The sequence below is a fragment of the Chenopodium album genome, chromosome 14, assembly GCF_948465745.1.
Source record: "Chenopodium album chromosome 14, dcCheAlbu1.1, whole genome shotgun sequence".
Taxonomy (NCBI): Eukaryota; Viridiplantae; Streptophyta; class Magnoliopsida; order Caryophyllales; family Amaranthaceae; genus Chenopodium; species Chenopodium album.
In genome coordinates, this window is record NC_137847.1 from 5,260,953 (window position 1) to 5,280,638 (window position 19,686).

Genomic DNA, 19,686 nt, shown 5'->3' on the forward strand with positions numbered 1-19,686 from the left:
TTTTTTATTTGGTGGTAAATATAAAAGTTTTAGAAGTTTTGGTGGTAAAAAACAATTTTTTGATTTTTTTTGGTGGTAAAAGTCAAAAAACCATATATATAAACACCAAAAAAAATTATATATCTAATGGTCTATTTGTAAACATTAAAAAAAATTTGATATTACGAAAATATAGATTAAGACAACCTTATAACAAATTGATAGAGTATATAAACCGATCCTAAGCTTCAACCATCATCTTAAGCTTTTGGTTGAGATGGTTTTTCAACAAGGTATCTTATACCATATTATTCCTCCTGCCAAGGGCAAAGAAAAGGTTCCTTCAACTGAGGATGAAAAGGAATTATGGTCGACTCTTGATGCTACAATTCTCTCTTGCATTTATGCTACCATCTCTGATGATCTTTTGCACACCGTCATTGAACCCGACGTTATGGCCATAGAAGCTTGGAATAGGCTACACGATATTTTTCAAGACAACAAGAATTCCCGTGTGGTACCTCTTGAGGCTGATTTCTCCACTACCTAAATGGAGAATTTTTCGAATGCCTCGGCATACTGTCAGTGCCTCAAATAGATGATCAATTGAAAAATGTTGGTGCTCTGTTATCAAACAATCGCCTTGTAACTCAGCTTGTTTCGGGGTCTCACAACAGCGTATCGGGGTGTCGGTACTGTTATCCGACAACGCGACCCATTGCCCCCCTTTTATCAAGCTCAGTCTGTATATGTTGATTTTTGAGGTTTTATTTCTAATATGGTATCAGAGCCTACGTGATACAAAGGTCGTCACGGATTCAAATCTCACACACTCTCTACTTTCAAATGGAATATTTCACGCTGGATATGAGGAGGGTCTATGCTGCATCCACATTTTAAGCCTAAAAGACTCAACTCTCATGTAAAGGGACGTGATAGAGTATGTAAACTGATCTTTATATAATTCAACCATCAATTTAAACTTTTGGTGGAGATGGTCCTTCAACTAACACAAATTTATAAGACGCCATACTGCTCTATCTTTCCTTACATATACTTCGTAACTTATAAGTCACAAACAATGAAATAGTGGCCTGATCTAAATGAAGATTATTGTGATTAGTGTCAAAATATTAATTTGCTAACATCATTATGAAACGTAAATATTTTATGAAAAAAATACTATCATTGATTGACAAAAAGCGTTTAACTGTTAATTTATGCTAATCTCGATTATTATCAATGACTAACCAAACAAATAAACCGGCCAAGTGAACCAACAATTGGTTGCATATGCTATATGAAGTAACTAACCACCAAATCAAACAAACCAAGTGAACCAGCATCAATTGATTACAGTACTAGAAACTAGCTATCAAATCTTAATTATTTCAATTTCTTTACCTACTACTGGATTTGTAGTTTGAACTAGTCTTGGAAATCCACCAGCTTGTAACGTTTGGTATAACAAGTCCAATATATAATCCATCAAGTTTAGATGTCCATGCAAATCAATGTGATAAACATAGAAAAAAAATCTTTAAAAAGAAAGATATAGAACGATTTTTGTTGAAATTATACCTTAATCATCCATCAATCAATCAAAGATGTTTTAATTTAGAAGCTACCCTTAATCAATCAATCAAGACCGTCCAACTAACACTAATTTAAATAATACAAACTCCTAATTAAACTATTCTTAAACACATTACTATTATATAACTACAAAAGATTATATTATACTCTACTATATCATTATAATTATAATATTAATATATGATACAAATTTCATTATTATTCTAGTACATACTCCCAAAAAGATGTCACGAGTAACACAGAGACAAAACTCTCTCTTTCTGACTTAACACAGTACTCATAAATCAGAGCCATTCAAAATAAGCTGTTTTCAGTTGGTTCAATTTTAGAGCTTTTTTTCTTAAACTCCTTCATTATTTTCTCCCTTAATCTTTCCTCTGCAAAAAGCTTTTTACAATGATTTCCTTGAAATTAGCTTATTTAGCACTCCCATATTTTTTCCTTTTTTCTCTTAATTTACAAGTCCATGCTCTTAATATTGGTGTTCAATCTTCTCTTCAATTGGTAATAAATCTCTCTTTTTATTCTGTTTTTTTTTTTTTTCTTCATATATTTAAGAAATTAGTTACATGCTAATAATATTATGTGTTTATTGGTTAATTTTGTTTCTACAGAGTAAAGAATGCAGTAGGAAATGTGAATCTGAATTTTGTTCAGGTAAATTTATTAAATTTCAATTACTATATTTCATTTTATGATATAGAATTCTACTCTATTCAGAATTAGTTGTCACGTTGATACATGCTAATTGGGATTTACGCCTTGTATGTATCAAAGTGAGCATTAAATCTGTAAGATGAGAAATTAATGATTCAATTTGAATTATATTATACATACAGTGCCTCCATTTTTGAGGTATGGCAAATATTGTGGACTTCTATACAGTGGATGTCCAGGAGAGAAGCCATGTGATGGGTTGGATGGTTGTTGTATGAGCCATGACATTTGTGTCCAAGCTAAAGGCAGTAAGTCAATTCTGTTTTTCATTTTTTGTTTGTTTCTTATTATACGAATTATAAAAGAAAATCATTCTATGAACAATCGGAATTAAGACTATTTCGTTATTTATATACTTAAACCTATTGAGTAAATAGACGAAATGATAACCTTAGTTGGACCTTACAAGGTGCAAATGATTGTATGGTAAACATCTAGGCCTCCTTTAATTAAACAATTAAGTAGTATATTAGTTTTTACAGTAGTAGTTAGTTGTTGCATTTTCACATCTACATTGTCACTTTGTCAGTACTTGCAAAAATTATTATCATGTCAACACAATTATAAAAAAAATAAATAATACGGAGTAATAATTAATTTGAATGATTAAACTACAGAGTGCAATTTACATTCTAATTTAGGGTATTTTTTTTGACAGATTTTGTTCCAAAATCTTTCTAGCCTACGTTCTTCAATTCCTTTCTTGTAAGAGTTGTAACACTTGGGGTCTGTTCTCTTCGGCTTATTTTCAGTTTAATTCAATTCAGCTCAAATAAGTTCCATTCAGTTCAGTTCTTATCTTAATTTCTTTCTCTCATAAAATATTCAATTCAGTTCAGTTTAGTTCAGCTCCAATAAGTTTAATTCAGTTCAGCTTCAATAAGTTAAGTTCAGTTCAGTTCAGCTCAGTTCAGTCAATCAGAATAGGCCCTTAGATATTGTAATTAATAATTAGTACAACTTTTGGTCACCCTTATCACATCATAATCAATATCTTGGTAAAACCTTACCATACAAAAATTTGCTACGCCATATTGTATTTCTCATAATCAATCTCTTTTGCTAATTAGCTAGCTTTTGTGTGAATCACCATGAATTAATTAATTTAATTATTAAAACCCCAAATCATGCAACAAATTAAGGGCCTGTTCATATTTACTTAATTTCAGTTCAGTTCAGTTCAGCTCCAATCAGTTCAGTTCAGTTTAGTTCCAATCAGTTCAGTTCAGTTCAGTTCAGCTCTTAATTTCCCTCTCACATAAAATATTCATTCCAGCTTAGTTCAGTTCAGTTCAGTTCCAATCAGTTCAGTTCAGTTCAACTCCAATCAGTTCAGTTCAGTTCAACTCAGTTCAGTAAATATGAACAGGCCCTAAGTTTGACCTCACCTTTTTATAAGGAGTATAAGTCAATGTTTAGCCTACACAAGTTAAGTTTGACATACATGATGTAATCAAACGTCTTAAGCAACTATTACTTCAATTCCAATAATTAATAATGATCAAGGTGCATTTTTTAATTAGTTTTTTTTTAAAAATAATAATAAGCTCAAACAACTCGATTCTAGGTGTTAATATTATCCTCAACATTGAAGGGAAGACAGTATAAAATTAAATTAGTGTAAGAAAAGAGATTACTTCGAAACAATAGAAGGGAATAACAAAATTTTAAGTCAGGTACATCCGTACATGCACTATATGTCTATATATATGACAGTCAGAGGTGAAACTACAAATGCTAACACTGAAAATAGCCCGGAGTAATTTTGTTAAATTGAGCCCTAAAATTATTTCTTTAAGGAAAAATATTTACTAAATTATAAATTTTATGATAAAATAGAAGAATAGATTATTGATTAACAAATTTTCTCTTTACTTTTGTATAAATAAATTTCATATATTGGGCCCCTTTATAATAGTTTCACTTAGGGCTTTGTGCGATCAACTACCCTGCACATACCCAGATCCACCCCTGGACACAACACACAGTCGTGTAACGTACATAGTATATATATCATAATATATTATGTGGTGGCATCAAATTTGTTTTGTTAGTTCAATAAATTCATGAAAAAAAATGTTGATAGATGAATTGAAAATGATGAAAAATGCAGATGATTATCTAAGTGAAGAATGCAGCAAAAAATTCATAGATTGCATGGACAGATTTAAGGCAGCAGGAGGACGTACTTTCAAAGGCAGTACATGCAATGCTAACGATGTTATTGAAGTCATTAAAATCGTAATGGAAGCTGCTTTACTTGCTGGCAGAGTTCTTAAGAAGCCTTGAAAATTTTTATTTTGGATTTGGATTAATTGTGTAGGCAATTAAATTGTATTTCGTTTTGACAATAAAATGAAGATTAATTCAGATGCTAGGTACGAATTGAACTCCTAATTAATGATATTATTCCGCAATTTAACTTGCATTTGGGGTATATACGAGTTGTTTAATTTAATATTGACTTTTATGATTGCAAGTGTATGTACAATTTTAATGGATCAAAGTAAGGCATATGATTAGTATGTGCAAAAATAATAATGTGAAACAATATGAATTTGTATATTTTGATTATTGAATTATTACTTCAAATATAAGCTAGTAGTGAGAATAATTGAGTTATATGAAATCAAACAATAGATGGTGACTATTCACCAGCTAGTGATTTGCAAGTAACTAGATACGGAATTTGAAAATGTAATGCATGTGTTACCTACAAGAAATAGTAATAAGATATATCGTATATTATATTTTGGGAAGATATTTATCTCCTAATATAATCGTTTGTATTCTAGTTAACTTCCTAATATTCTAGGATATCTTTCGATTTTAGGTTAAGGAAGATTGTAACTAGTATATATTTTGTGCTACGATTAATGAGAAGCTAAGGCATTCTATTCTATATCCTCTCTAATTTGTCAAATAGTCATGAAGATGACCTTAAAAAAAAAAAACTCAACCTCCCTGAAAAATGGTTAAGTGTTCGTCAACTTGATTATAAAGGGCTAGTTTGTTACAATGCCTTTCCACTATTTATGAGAATGCATGGATGCTTTTGGTCACAATTGGCATCACTTGAAAACTTAAAGGTTCAAACTAGTTTGGTTAAAGATAAAAATGATTAAAAATAAATAAATAAAATTACGGCATTTACTCTCATCAAATGTTATCCACCACATGACTAGATGTAAAAATTTGCATCAAATAAGGAGAAACAAGTAATCTATGTATAAAGGCTGTAAATATACCAAAGTGTTAAATTTAATTACTCTCTCCTATGCACCTAGGGGTGTAAATAAGTCGAGTACTACCTTGTTCATGTCCAAGTTTATTTTATTTAGGTGAGTCCGAGTACGATATCGAGCTTTCAAACAAGTTCAAAAATCTGTTCAAGCTCGGCTCATTTAGTACACTATATGTTCGCGAACGGTTTGTGAACGGCTCGTTTATTAAACGAGTTTATAAACGAGCGTTTCATGAATGAGTTTAGTAATAAATAAGCTTTGTACTTTGACATTTGAAAATTTTAAAAAATAGCAAAATAAATAAATCCTAATTATAAACCTTAACAATTAAATCTTAATTATTAAAAAACTTAAAAATTAAATTAACAATTATGAATAAATCAATAATTCATGAATATAAATAAACGAGTAGTTCGCAGACATAAATAAATGAGTTGTTCATGAACTTATCTGAACGAGCATATTTATGTTCGTGTTCAAGCTCATTTATTAAACGAGTTTCAAATTTCTTCAAGCTAGGCTCATTTATCAAATGAACGAACATGAACGAGCTTCAACCGAGCTTGAACCCGAGTAGTTTATTGATCAGCTTGGTTCATTTACACCTCTATTAATGCACCAAATGCTAAAACCCCCTAAATATTAGAATTGAAATTATTACTCCCTCTGTTTCAATATGACAGTTCCATATGGAATCAATCACATAAAATAAGAAAAGAATAATATTTGGAATCTAACATTAGAATACAAAAACTGCTCATAATTAGTTTTGCCTTATTTAAAATTTTTTGATTTTTTTTTGGAAAGTATTAGCCACAATTGCATAATTCATGGGTGGGATTTCCTTACTTAGGGCCTATTCACATTTATTGAACCGAGCTGGACTGAACTGATTGCAGCTGAATTGAATTGAACTGAACTGAACTGATTGGAGGTGAACTAAACTGAACTGAGCTGAAATGAATATTTTATGAGAGAGGGAAATTAGGAGCTGAACTGAACTGAACTGATTGGAACTGAAGTGAACTGAACTGAATTGATTGGAGCTGAACTGAACTGAACTGAAGTGAAATTAAGTAAATGTGAACAGGTTGAAGGGAGATAGTGCATCAAGTTGTTCGCAAGGGCCAACTTGATCCTCTTCCCCAGGATCCAAGATTAGGGAACCCTAGGAGAGCCGCCGACTCCAACTACTGTCCATGTACGATCCATACTAGATCTGACCAACTGCCCATCCTACCTCCTCTACGTTCTTGACAACCCATCTTTGTTTTGTCTTAGTAGAGTCTCTCAGTGGCATGTTTCGGTCCTCTTCCCCATTACTTAGAAAAAGTGAGCCACTGGTTCAGGTACGGCCCATAGAGCCATGTCATCAATCAACAATCAATTAGTTTAACCAATTAGAATTTAATATGTATAAAATAGGAAATCAAAACTAAGTTAAAAATGGAATATATTCAATATGAGTATATTTTTTTGAAACGCCTAAAATAATATATGAGACTAACATTATGAAACGGAGGGAGTATAGTAGTTTGGTAAAATTAGTGTTTGTAATAACTTTTTTTTTAAAAAAACAACGGTTTAAATAAAAATAACATTATGATCCAATCTAAGTAATACTCCGTTTCATATATTACAAATACTAATTTTAATGATCCAATCTAAGTAGTACTCCCTCCTAATAACTTTTTTTTTTTTTTTAAAAACAACGGTTTAAATAAAAATAATAGTATTACAAACTACGAGCCTTACTAACTCCTTTGTTTCAACTAGTATAGTAATAATAACTATAGCTCATATACATGACAGAGGTTTTTTTTTTTTTTTTTTTTTTCATGATACATTACTAATATTAGGAGTTCCCTAGTGGCCTAGTCGGCTTCCTTTACCTTTTAATAAAAATAAAAAATAAAAGGAGAGAAGGGTTGTAAAACGACTCGTTTGGTAAAAGAAGGCTAAAACCCAAAACCCCTCTTTTCATTCAAGTGCATAAGCATTAAGCAGCAGCAGCATTCAACATTCTCTCTCCTCAGCTCCTACACAACCATGGCGGCGAGGCCTGAGCTATTAGCACCGCCGGAGATTTTCTACGACCAATCAGAAGCTCGCAAATACACTTCTTCTTCTCGAATTATCGATATTCAGGTTCCCTTTTCTCTCTCCTCCACCCTCCCTTTCCCCCTTTTCAATCTCAATGTCTTCTTAATTTATATTCTTAATTTCTGGTGCAAAATTAGATTTAGAATTGTACCCAGTAATTCTTTTCCCATTTTTTGAATACCCATTTGATCTTTTTGCAAGATTTTGAGGTTTGATTAGTGTAATTCAATTAATTACCCTGATATAAAATGTTGAATTTATGTGTTTATTAAGATTTTATTTTGATTCAATTTATGTTAATTCTAGATGCTATGTGAAATTTGATTACTGTACTTTTAAGTTGGTTGTTTGAGTTGCCAGATTGTTGTGAATCCTTTGTATTTGGTGGTGCAAAATATAAGCTTTAATTGACTATGTGATGATCCTTTATGTTGATTAAGGAAAACTGGGTGTTGGCGAATCGAAGTATCGAACTCCTACAGACTCTAGTGAAGGAGAAGTAGTTTAGTAATCTAGCAAACTTCACCCAAATCCTTAGGAAAAAATTGGGTGTTTATAAAAAGACCCCATTTAGCGTAAGTGAGGTGTTATTATGGAAAAACAATTCTAGAGGGGTGTAGTAACTTAGTAGGCTAGCAAACTTCACATATAATATTCTGCATTTACATATAAAAGAAAGGGTGTAATCCAGAAAAGTAATTAGTTAGGAGTGGAGTAGTATTGTAGGCTAGCAAAATTTACCTCTATAGTTATATTTCTGAATATTGCGAGCTTAGTGTTGGTTTGGATCATTTAAATATGGGTGTTGATATTAATGGAATCATTAAAATCATTTTTGTGTGTTTATTTTTTTTATAAAATTTTATTTTCAATTCTAGCTGCCCATTATTATTGAATCTTCATCTACTCATAAATCTAAACCTTTGTTCGTGTATATAGAATGAAAAGAATTTTATGATTACCATCAATCGGGAAGAAAAAGGCAAAAGTGAAGATGAGCTGTAGTTTCAGTTGTCATCTTGTACCTTTTAATTGAAAATTCAATTGTTGACTTGCCTGCATTTTCTGATTTTTAGAATTTAGACCTTCTTCATTTGTGAGAGGACCTGATTATTTGATAATTTAGCTCAACCATTATGATTGTTGCCACAGCAATGGGGGAACCAAGAAAATGTCAGATGAAAGTTGAGACTTTTGTTTTTATTTAGGCTTAATATCATTTGATGTTTGACTAACTATGTATGTGGATTCACTGTTTCACACATAACCTTTTGTTTTGGACACTCTTCTGTAGGCAAAGCTGTCTGAAAGAGCATTAGAATTACTCGCGTTGCCTGATGATGGAATCCCCAGATTGCTTCTTGACATTGGTATCATTTTCTAGTGCAACTTATATCTATTTTCTGGAGAAGTAATTTCCTTTCTGTAAAATGAAATGAGCATGGATACGTTAAATATGTTTTTTCACTTAAATCTTTAAATTTCAATTTCTATTTCTTTGTTCACTTGGAATTCTTCACATCTACAAAAGAAGTTGCTTCATTACAAAGGGTTATTTGAGTATATTGGATGATGTTACCTTAGATGGAGCACACAAGAGGAGGGGTGATATAATAATGAGCCAATCATCCCACGGTACTTGGTTTGATTCACACTTTTTCCTTTGGGATCTTCATCTAGACGTGTAGCCGTTCCCATTGGAGTGTGATTTGTCTTTGAATTGTTGAGCTCATACTTCTTTAATAACTCCTTGATGTACTTTTATTGGTGAATCATTATTCCTATGTCAGTTTCTTTGATTTGTAGTCCGAGGAAAAAATTGAGTTCCCCCATTATGCTCATTTCAAATTCACCGCTAAGCAAAATATTTACACAAAGACTGGTTAGTTGCACAAAATATAATGTCATCTACATAAATTTGTATAACTAAAAGATGAGTTCCTTTTGATTTCAAAAATAAAGTTTTATCAACATTTCCTCTTTTAAAATCATTTTGTAAAAGGAACTTTGAAAGTCTTTCGTACCATGCCCTAGGTGCTTGCTTTAACCCGGAAAGAGCTTTGTCAAGCTTAAAGACATGATTAGGAAAGTTTGTTAACTTAGATGGAACACACAAGAGGTGGGGTGAATTGTGTAGGAACTAGTGTTCCCAAATTTTGCGGAAATTAAAAACGTAGAACGAAATAAAGAGATACAAAGAGATTTTTACGTGGAAACTCCTTGTGCCAACAAGGAGAAAACCACAACCACTTGGGATTTTCAAAACCCGGGGGTTGTTCCACATAGACTTTTTCTTGAAGATAGCCATTTAGAAAAGCACATTAACGTCCATTTGATATAATTTAAAACTCATGAAAGCAGCAAAAGCAACTAAAATTCGAATAGCTTCTAATCTAGCAACGGGAGCAAAAGTCTCCTCAAAATCAATACCTTCTTATTGGTTGTAGCTTTGGACAACCAATCGAGCCTTATTTCTTGTAATGTTTCCATGCTCATCTAATTTGTTTCGAAATACCCACTTTAGTCCAATGACCTTATGGTTCTTTGGTTTAGGTTCAAGGTGCCATACCTTGTTCCTTTCAAATTCATTTAGCTCTTCTTGCATGGCGTTGATCCAATCTGCATCACCTAAGGCTTCAGTATGATTTCTTAATTCTATAGTGGATAAGTAGGCATAAAAGGCACAAAAATTTCGGAGTTGGGATCTTGTTTGGGTTCCTTTGCCAAGGTCACTTATAATTTTATCAATTGGATGTGATCTTTGGTGTTTCCAAGGTTTAGGCGGGAAATTTTGCAAAGTTACTTGATTTGATCCTTCAACATTTGTTTCTGTAGCTTCCGTTGCTACTTCATCCACAACCTGTTCCAAATCTTCATCATGTGTTCCATTGTCTTCTGGAACAGGTGTTTTTTCTTGCTTATGTTGCGGTTCTGCTACAATTTTGACTTGCTGCTTTGTTGGTGAAGGGACTTCTTCTTCATCCTAGTCAGTGGAACGGATCAGACCAATTTCGAAGTCTCTTTGTTCCTGTTCAAGCTCATGTTCTTGTACACTAGATAAATAGTCAGTTTCATAAAAAATAATATGTACAGACTCCTCAACACACATTGTCTTTTTATTATAGACTCTGTAAGCTTTGTTATTCCTTGCATAGCCAAGGAATACAGCTTCATCACTCCTTTCATTGAATTTCCCTATGTTTCTTTTACCATTGTTGTGCGTGAAACACTTGCAACCAAAAGATCTTAAATGAGATATATTTGGTTTTCTACCTTTGAATAACTCATAGGGTGTCCTGTTAGTTATTGGTCGGATCATGACTCTATTGATGATATAACATGCAGTATTTACTGCCTCGGCCCAAAAGTTTCTAGAAAGATTGCTAGCAATAAGCATGATTCTAGCCATATCTTCCAAATTTCTATTTTTCCTTTCTACGACTTCATTTTGCTGTGGAGTTCTTGGAGCCGGGAAATTATGATCCATTCCGTGTTCCCTGCAAAACTCATCAAATCTTGAGTTTTCAAACTCAGTGCCATGGTCGCGCATACTTATTAGTTGATAACCACTTGTCTTTTGAATTCTTTTAGCAAAATTAGTAAATTAATCAAAAGTCTCATCTTTGCTAGAAAGAAATATTACCCATGTAAAACGAGAAAAGTCCTCAACTATTACCGGAACATATCTTTTACCACTTCTACTCTGTACCCTCATTGGACCACATAAGTCCATGTGAATGAGTTCCAAAGGTTTAGTGGAACTTACCATTTTCTTACTTTTAAATGAGGATCTTACTTGATTTCCTCTCACACATGCATTGCAAACTTTTCCACTTAGAAACTTTATTGAGGGAAGCCCCGCAACAAGCTCTTGTGTCCTAAGCTTGTCGATGAGAGGAATACTAGCATGTCCAAGGCGTCTATGCCATAGAAGTGAGTCATCTTCAATGACACTGAGGCAAGTTAGGTTGTTCCTAGGAACTGGTTGAGATCCACAATGTATGTGTTCCCTTTATGAATTCCTTCCGAGATAACCTCCTCACTGTCATTGTTAAAAATTCTACAGGAGTTAGAAGTAAAACTTACAGAGTTGCCTTATCACAGAATTGTGAGATGCTTAATTAGTTGTGCTTGAGGCCCTCGACTAAAAATACATTGTCAATTGCATGGGAACTTAACTTTCCTACTTTTCCAATTGCGATTATCTCGCCTTTCTTGTTGTCTCCAAAAGTTACTATTCCTCCATCATAGGTCTCCAGTGAGAGAAATTTATTTGTCTCCTGTCATGTGTTTGGAACATCCACTGTCGAGGTACCAAGTGTTGTTCCCCCTTACTGCGACCTGTAAGAAAACTAATTGTTAGTTTCAGGAACTCGGGTTTCCTCGAGTTCCTTTTCATCACCACTAGTTTTCTTAACCCACATCAATTTAACAGTATTTTCATTTTTGAGCATTTTCTTATTCCTTTTGGAACAAGCTTCTTTCAAATGACCTCTATTACCACAAAAGGAGCAGAGCTTGTTACTACGTAAATCTATATATTTATTCTTCTTAGGGCTCTGCTTGGAAAAACCTAATCCTTCTCTTTTTCGAACTTGGGCATCAAGGATATATTTAGGAGTAATCTTAGGAACTTCCTTTTTGCTAGCATTAGCTAAAGCAAGTTTCTTTTCAATTTTTTCCTTTTGTTCCTTAACAGTAACAAGATCATTATTCAGTTTCTCAAAATTAGCATTGAAAATACGCATATGTGTCTCAGTAGAACTAGCAGAATCTAGACTAGCATTAAACAATTTATATTGAGCAAGTTCTACCTTAAGAGTAATATTCTCATGCTTAGTACGTTCAAAAGACTCTTTTAGCACAGTGTTCTGATCCAAAAGATCAAAGAACCTACTTTGAACGTCTGATCTAGTACTAGTACTATTCAGATACGTGATGTGGTCCTTACTAATCTTGAGAGCTTTATCACTTTGTTCCTTTACTATGCTCAGCTTTTTAAAGTCATCCAATGTTTCTATCAGCAATTCAATTAATTCTTCTTTAGATAAAACACGAAGGGTTTTGGAACATACCTCATTTGACGGAACATCTTTCTTTTCTTTGATTTTGGCCATTAGACATAGATTGGCAATCTCTTCATTTTGTGGCTCCTCATCATCTTCTCATTGCCTTGCGATAGTCAGGTTTTCCAAAGGTTGGTTTGTATCTTTCTTTTGTCTGCTCCTTTCCTTTGGCTTTTCCTTGATCAGTTTCCCAAAGAGGACACTCACGAATGAGGTGTTCTGAACTTCCACACTTCAAGCATCCAGAATCAGGTTTAGAATTGGATATTTTCTTGCTTGGATTTTTACCCTTTTGGTTTCCAGTTTTAAGATTTTTATAGAATCTCCTAAACTTTCTAACCATCATGGCAACTTCTTTATTAGGTTGAATCTTCTTGTTCCTCAACCCTAAGTGCAAGTCCACGGTTTTTAGAACTCTCTGTGTTACTTGCTCCAAGGTGCAGCTCATGAGTCATGAGAGATCCGGGCAGTTGCTCAATATTGAATTTTGTGAAATCCTTTGTTTCTTGCAATGCAGTAACCTTGGCTCTCCATCTCTCATCTTGTGAAAGGCTCCTAAGGATCTTTCGTACCTGTTCATCAATTGGTATAGTTCTTCCAAGAGAGACTAACTCATTAGTTATGTTAGTAAAACGAGTAAACATTTCTTGAACAGATTCTTTTGGATTCATTTCAAATCGTTCATATTTAGACATCAAAAGATCTATTTTGGAACGCTTAACTTCGTTTGTTTCGTCGTGTGTGGCTTGTAACAAATCCCAAATCTGCTTTGCGTTCTTGCACCCCATGACTCTATTATGTTCATGAGGTCCAAGACCACAGTGGAGCAATTTTACAGCTCTAGCATTAACCTCCATTTTATTAAAATCATCTTTGTCATACTCGGACATTGGTTTAGGGATTACCTCGTTTTTGTCATTGGTAGTTGTTACCTCAAAGTCGCCCACTTCAATAACTCGCCACACTTGATAATTTTCTGCTTTGATGAAGATTTCCATGCGGTTCTTCTTCCAATAAGAAAAGAATTTGCCGTTGAACATTGGAGTACTTTGAGTAGAGTAACCTTCTTCAAGTTTCTCGTGTGTGTTCATTTTGTTTGGATCACACAACTCAACAGGGTTGCCTGCTTTCTTTGAATAACCCGCTCTGATACCACTTGTTACCTTAGATGGACACACAAGAGGAGGGGTGAATTGTGTAGGAACTTGTGTTTCCAAATTTTGCGGAAATTAAAAACGTAGAACGAAATAAAGAGATGCAAAAAGATTTTTACGTGGAAACTCCTTGCGCCTAACAAGGAGAAAACCACAACCACTTGGGATTTTCGAACACGACTTCATTAAATAGGGCAACTACTCTATTACAACCTATAAGAAACTCGCCAAAACTTAAGTTCCAATTAGAACCTAAGCCAACCCCAAATGCTCACTCTAGCTTCTACTCCGAAGCCTACACTCAAGACTTAACTCTAAGCCTTTACAAGGATCACTCAACCCTTTCCAAATTATAACTCAGTAATTTGAACTCTATGTGTTTAGATATCTTACAATAGTTGGAATAAAGGAATACTCTCACTGACACAAATATATTTTTTCACTTAAATGTTGTAAGATTGTCAGGATGCCTTAAAACTGAAACTCAACTCCCTTTTTATACTGTTTCATCAACCCAACCACCTTCCCCACATTCTCCACTACTTGAGGTAGTGTTCCTAAACTATAGGAACTAACTCAAGCTACATGAAGAAGTGAGGAAGGTCGTTCAATATAGAACGTGGGATGAGGTTTGAATAAATCTTTTCCTTGGAAAGTAATTTAAGGAATCAGTTAAAATCTTTTACAGAAGATATTTATTTTGTTAAAAAGAAAATATCAAAGAAATATCTTTTAATGATTTTAACCAAAATCGAAAATAAGATAAAAACCAATTTTATAAAAATGATCGTTTCAATTTTAATTCCAATTAACACTCATATTCCTTGTGTGCCAACCAATCATAAAATATCAAACACTTACATAAAGCCTAAAAATAATAAATCATACTTTTTAGTCTTCATGTAATACTCGTTGCTTTTTATGATATTCCAATTGGACCTTTGATAACTCTATCTTGCCAAATAGAACATCCAAGCATAAAACCTTCTTTGCTTTCTTCACTTCAGATTGTTGTGTATGCCATATATAGATTAAGGACTTCTCTTTGTTCCAACCCTGGAACTTTGTTCTTTATAAGAACTTGCCTAAATAACCTGCACACTTAATACACTTTTATCAAATCGAGTTTGCTTGTCATCACCAAAACTAATCGAGGTCAACAGATGAGCATTACCATTTCTTGTATTTATAACAAGCTTGATAAGATGTGAATATACTGTATAGTTGCATTTGGTATGTGTTAAAATACTCCCTCCGTTTCGCATTAGTTGCAACACTTTCTATTTTCGGCCGTTTCATATTAGTTGCAACACTATTATATTTGGAAAGGATCCACCATTATTTTATAATTTCTCTCTCCCACTAACCTCACTTTCACAAATATTTTATTATTTCTCTTTCCGGCTAACCCCACCCACACTACTTTTTTTATTATTTCTATCTCTTACTAACAATACCTTATATTATAACCCTATAAGCCTAGTCTATAATTTTCTTAAACTATGAGCCAAGTCTATTGTTGCAACTAATGCGAAACGGAGGGAGTATTACTTCGTATGTAGTGACGTAATGACATTCAACTGAAAGACTTCAATCTGCAATGTGTGGATGTATGTATATAATGGTTTCCACTCAAATTCTTTCCTCGCCTACCATATTTATCTCAAGGCAACCGGATCCATGAAGTTTCTCGTCTTGTATGTCACGCAAACGTGCTTGAATTCAGTGCTTTAGCATTGTTTTATTCATATACTTGTTTCTCTACGTAGGCTGTGGATCAGGGCTGAGTGGAGAAACTCTGTCCGAGAGTGGGCATCAGTGGATTGGTTTAGATATTTCAGAGGCAATGCTGGGTATCTCAATTGATTTTCTTATTGCTTTATTTTAATCTTCTAATTGCCACTTCAACCATTTTTAACTTTGACTTGCATTTATGCTTATGCCAGATGTAGCAGTAGAGCGAGAGGTTGATGGTGATCTTCTTCATGCAGATATGGGTCAGGTAACTTTGTGCTATCCTTAATTTCAATGCCAATTTTCTTCCAATAGAGGAAGAAGGATTTTTTTTTTTTTTTGGTTATTCAACATTATGGACTGGTGTGCCTTAATACAGTATCTTCTTAAACTGTTTTGTTGTTTGGGTGAAAAGAAGGGTAACGTGTTAATGTGAGAAAATTTTCCAAAGTTTATTGTTATTAGGTAAGTTTAGCCTAAGAAGTTTCTTAGACGGCTTTCTCGCTCTCTCTTAGAAGGCTTTTACTTTTGCTCATGTATTATCTGATAGAATGAGTGTATAAGATGAGACTTATAAAATCAATAGCTTGCCTTAGTGAATCCCCCTGCCCCTCCTCCTCTCTTGGTGGATTAGTGGGTTTAAGTGTAATGAACTTTAGAACTGGTGCCTGATGATTTGCTGATAACATGTGTATTAGGCATTTAGGCATACATTTCTTGGACAAATTCTACTCTCATATCTTTGACTTTGTGAATGAATAATGGGTGTCTTTTGTATCATTTGATTTGGTGATCTATGGTAGCAATCTGTTCTTTCACAGATGACTTTCTAGAAAGCTGACTAAAAGTTTAGTCATTTGTGCAGATTATTGGGATGGTGCTCATAATCATGGTGTGATGTGTGGTTTTTTGCGCTAGGAATTGTAGGAGTGTAGATTGAATTGTTGGATTGACTAGTCATACTGATGGGAGTTGTAAAAAGAAGCATATGTAAAGTTTGCAAATATTTGTTTCTATTTTGGGTTGCAAAAATATGATCTTCTACTATTTTGCGGTAATGATGAAAATGTCACCTATTAATTGTGCTTCCCATCTGACCCCGTTTCTATAAATTTGCTGCAGGGGTTAGGATTTCGCCCTGGAGTTATTGATGGTGCAATTAGTATCTCAGCTGTCCAGGTTCATGCCTTTTTTTATTTTTTATTTTTTGGTGTTATGAAAACTCCTGCTCGATCAATCAATCAAAGCCTTTATCCCATAAGTGGGATCGGCTACATGAACCAAAAGTGATTATTCCGTATAGTCATCCACAAAAATCTTCCTTCTCCATCCCTTACGATCAAATACCTTATCCTCCTACTCGGAATTAAAAGAAACGTTGACTAGAGAATCAGGATCTTCTAATTTGGTACGTGGCCCACCCAAATAATGCTCATATTCCCATGTCTATATGCCCATCTACGAAGTATCTTCCTTTAATGATGTTCTTATAATTCAGATAACAGCTTGCCGCCCCTTTTGATGTTCTGATAACCAAAAAAGAAACACACCTAGATTGCATGTTTGGCTTTTTACCTGGGAAATTCTTGCTGAAAATATTGGCCTATAACTGGACTTATTAACTTATTTTTAGCTGTAAATTGAACTTGGTAACCCTTTTATAATCGTTTTGACCCTTATCTGAATAACGCTTTTTTAAAATCTATTTTCTGAGGTGAAAAAGAACAAGGTCTTAATGCTCAGATTTAAGAAGTACAAATTGATTTTTACTGTTTCATGAAACAGTGACTGATACAATTATTTTGTCAAATTAAAAGTATTAATTTGAACTTAAGCTTTGTTTACTATAATTTCTGTTTTCACTTGTCTAACTCATATAAACATATGAGGTCCTCACTTGAGTACTTATCATTTTGTTATTTTGTTTTGATCAAGCAGTGGTTATGCAATGCCGACAAGTCCTCTCATGATCCCCGTTTGAGATTGAAGTACGGGTTATTCCTTCCTTAACTGTCATCATTGCTTTTGTTTTCTGTTTATAGTATCTGTGTGCCCACCTATTGGCCGGCCAATTCGGAAGGGACTATAAGTTTTCTTCATATATCATGCCTCTCTATTGTTGTACATTTGGTAACCAAAATATTTATGGGTTGCAGGGCATTCTTTGGATCATTGTATAGGTCCTTAGCAAGAGGAGCTAGAGCCGTTCTTCAGGTGTATCCCCAAAATGTAGCTCAGCGTGAGCTGATCTTAGGTTCCGCAATGCGTGCTGGATTTGCTGGTGGTGTTGTGGTTGACTATCCCCATAGGTAAAATATGTCTTTTAAATTCAGCTGATGGATCTTAAATACCCCTTATTATCTTATATTGAACTTATTGTTAACGTTGTCAGTTTGTTATAGTAGGTGTGTAGTTATTATGGGTAATCCTGGAAATGTATGAAAACAGTTTATTTTGACAGAGAATACTCTGACCATGCATATGCTGAATCAATGGCTGATTGCAGTATCACTCTACATAAACTTCATATATGCTTTACAATGTTATTTGGATATTTGTGCTTTCCAAGGTGATATACCCTTGTTGAGTATCCAGTGGGAGCCTAATAGTAGAGCTTCCACCTTCCAACGATGTTGGTCCAACTATCTTCACCCTCGTCTTTATATAATTAAGGCATTGTGGTGGCTTCTCTTCCGGCAAAGCTTTAGGATTTAGTCTATATGACTTAATGTTTCCTTTTGGGTTAAGTAAATTTCTGAAAAATTAAAAAATAAACATTGCTTTGCTCATTTTAGCATTTAGTTTTTTTTACAATGTTTGTTTAACAATAAGGTTGGACTTTAAAATATTACAAATTCAAATATTGATTTGAAGCTAATATAAGACCTATGGCCTTATGACAGTACTAAAAGTAGAAAAGAATACCTTGTTCTCACTTGTGGTCCACCATCCTTAAGTGCTGCTGTTCCAAATGCTAAAGGTGAAGATGGTATGAGTTGCTCTGATGATGAAAGTAGTGGAGACGAAGAAAATCATACGGTTAGTTTGGAAAACTAGATCTTTGCGCTCTTCTCATGATCTGTAAGCACTTGTCATTTAATGTCTCATGGCTAGTTTTCTGTTGCTATACATACAGGTTACAGTCTCGGACAGGAATAGGCCTCGAAAAAAGAGGAAGCTGGACAAGAAGAATAGAGGAAAGGATTGGGTTATTCGAAAAAAAGAACAGATGAGAAGAAAGGGTGCTGCAGTGCCTGCAGATACAAAGTACACTGCTCGTAAACGCAAGTCTCGTTTCTGAGCTTTTATTTTCCATGTCTGAGCATAAATTGAGGTTTCTAGTGCATTTTTTTTAATGTATTTTTATATTTGTTAGAATTCAAGAAATGTGGAAGAATAGAACAGTTATGAAGGACTGTTACTTTTCATTGCATACCCACATCTTCCCTGATTTTTTATACAATGAGACTACAGATTAAGTGCATTGTGCAGTATCATGATTTTGTGAAAAAATGCCATTAGAGACAATTTGGGAGCGAGCTATATCCCTTACCCCCCTCTTTTTTCTTCTTTTCTTCTGTGCAATTGTAAGTTTTCTTATGTCGATTTATATTACTCGTCTAAGCTAACTGGCTATCAAAAGATTATTTGTCCATGTATTATGTATATCACACTTTACACAATAATATAGGAAACTAGATGAAGCCCGTGCGATGCACAGGTTTGAATTTTTTAAAATAATTTTTTATATATATATGTGCTAAAATTTGTTATATATTTTGATAAAATTCCTAATATCAAAAGATAATATTTTATATTTAATTAATTTAAATTAAGAAATCTCATTCGCCAATTTTGCTTACGTGTCATTTAAATTATTTAATTCTAAAAGAAATCAATAATCTCGTATTAATTGGCTACCACTAAAATTTATTATCCTACGTAGCGCGCTGAAAAAATTAAATCCTATTTGGCTCTCTAAAAACTCGGGGAAAAACTCCTCTTTATATATATATATTAGATTAGATTGTAGAAAGATCAATGGGATCTAGAGGACTAAGTGAATGATAGTTGTAATTTTGTTATTCCTAT

General features: G+C 33.7%; 2 protein-coding genes across 2 annotated transcripts; both read left to right on the plus strand.

The window, feature by feature from the left end:
• The first annotated feature begins 1,799 nt into the window (after nucleotides 1-1,799).
• LOC145578679 (phospholipase A2-alpha-like) lies at nucleotides 1,800-4,718 on the plus strand. Its single transcript, XM_081635975.1, has 4 exons — nucleotides 1,800-2,079; nucleotides 2,190-2,232; nucleotides 2,415-2,540; nucleotides 4,406-4,718. The coding sequence occupies exons 1-4, from the start codon at nucleotides 1,972-1,974 to the stop codon at nucleotides 4,579-4,581; spliced, it is 453 nt and encodes a 150-aa protein (XP_081492101.1). The 5' UTR covers nucleotides 1,800-1,971; the 3' UTR covers nucleotides 4,582-4,718.
• A 2,803-nt stretch (nucleotides 4,719-7,521) lies between these two features.
• LOC145578680 (18S rRNA (guanine-N(7))-methyltransferase RID2-like) lies at nucleotides 7,522-19,138 on the plus strand. The gene is made up of 9 exons (XM_081635976.1): nucleotides 7,522-7,685; nucleotides 8,935-9,010; nucleotides 15,630-15,713; nucleotides 15,807-15,862; nucleotides 16,717-16,773; nucleotides 17,533-17,582; nucleotides 17,751-17,903; nucleotides 18,498-18,633; nucleotides 18,731-19,138. Exons 1-9 carry the CDS (start codon nucleotides 7,587-7,589, stop codon nucleotides 18,893-18,895), a joined length of 876 nt encoding a protein of 291 aa, XP_081492102.1. The 5' UTR covers nucleotides 7,522-7,586; the 3' UTR covers nucleotides 18,896-19,138.
• Nucleotides 19,139-19,686: the final 548 nt, after the last annotated feature.

Bases quoted from the DNA above. Each gene is read 5' to 3' on its own strand.
- LOC145578679 (XM_081635975.1), top strand. From the start codon at position 1,972: ATGATTTCCTTGAAATTAGCTTATTTAGCACTCCCATATTTTTTCCTT. The intron at 2,080-2,189 runs GTAATAAATCTC...TTGTTTCTACAG, and splicing joins TTCAATCTTCTCTTCAATTG to AGTAAAGAATGCAGTAGGAA. The intron at 2,233-2,414 runs GTAAATTTATTA...TTATACATACAG, and splicing joins TGAATCTGAATTTTGTTCAG to TGCCTCCATTTTTGAGGTAT.
- LOC145578680 (XM_081635976.1), top strand. From the start codon at position 7,587: ATGGCGGCGAGGCCTGAGCTATTAGCACCGCCGGAGATTTTCTACGAC. The intron at 7,686-8,934 runs GTTCCCTTTTCT...ACTCTTCTGTAG, and splicing joins CTCGAATTATCGATATTCAG to GCAAAGCTGTCTGAAAGAGC. The intron at 15,714-15,806 runs GTATCTCAATTG...TGCTTATGCCAG, and splicing joins TATTTCAGAGGCAATGCTGG to ATGTAGCAGTAGAGCGAGAG.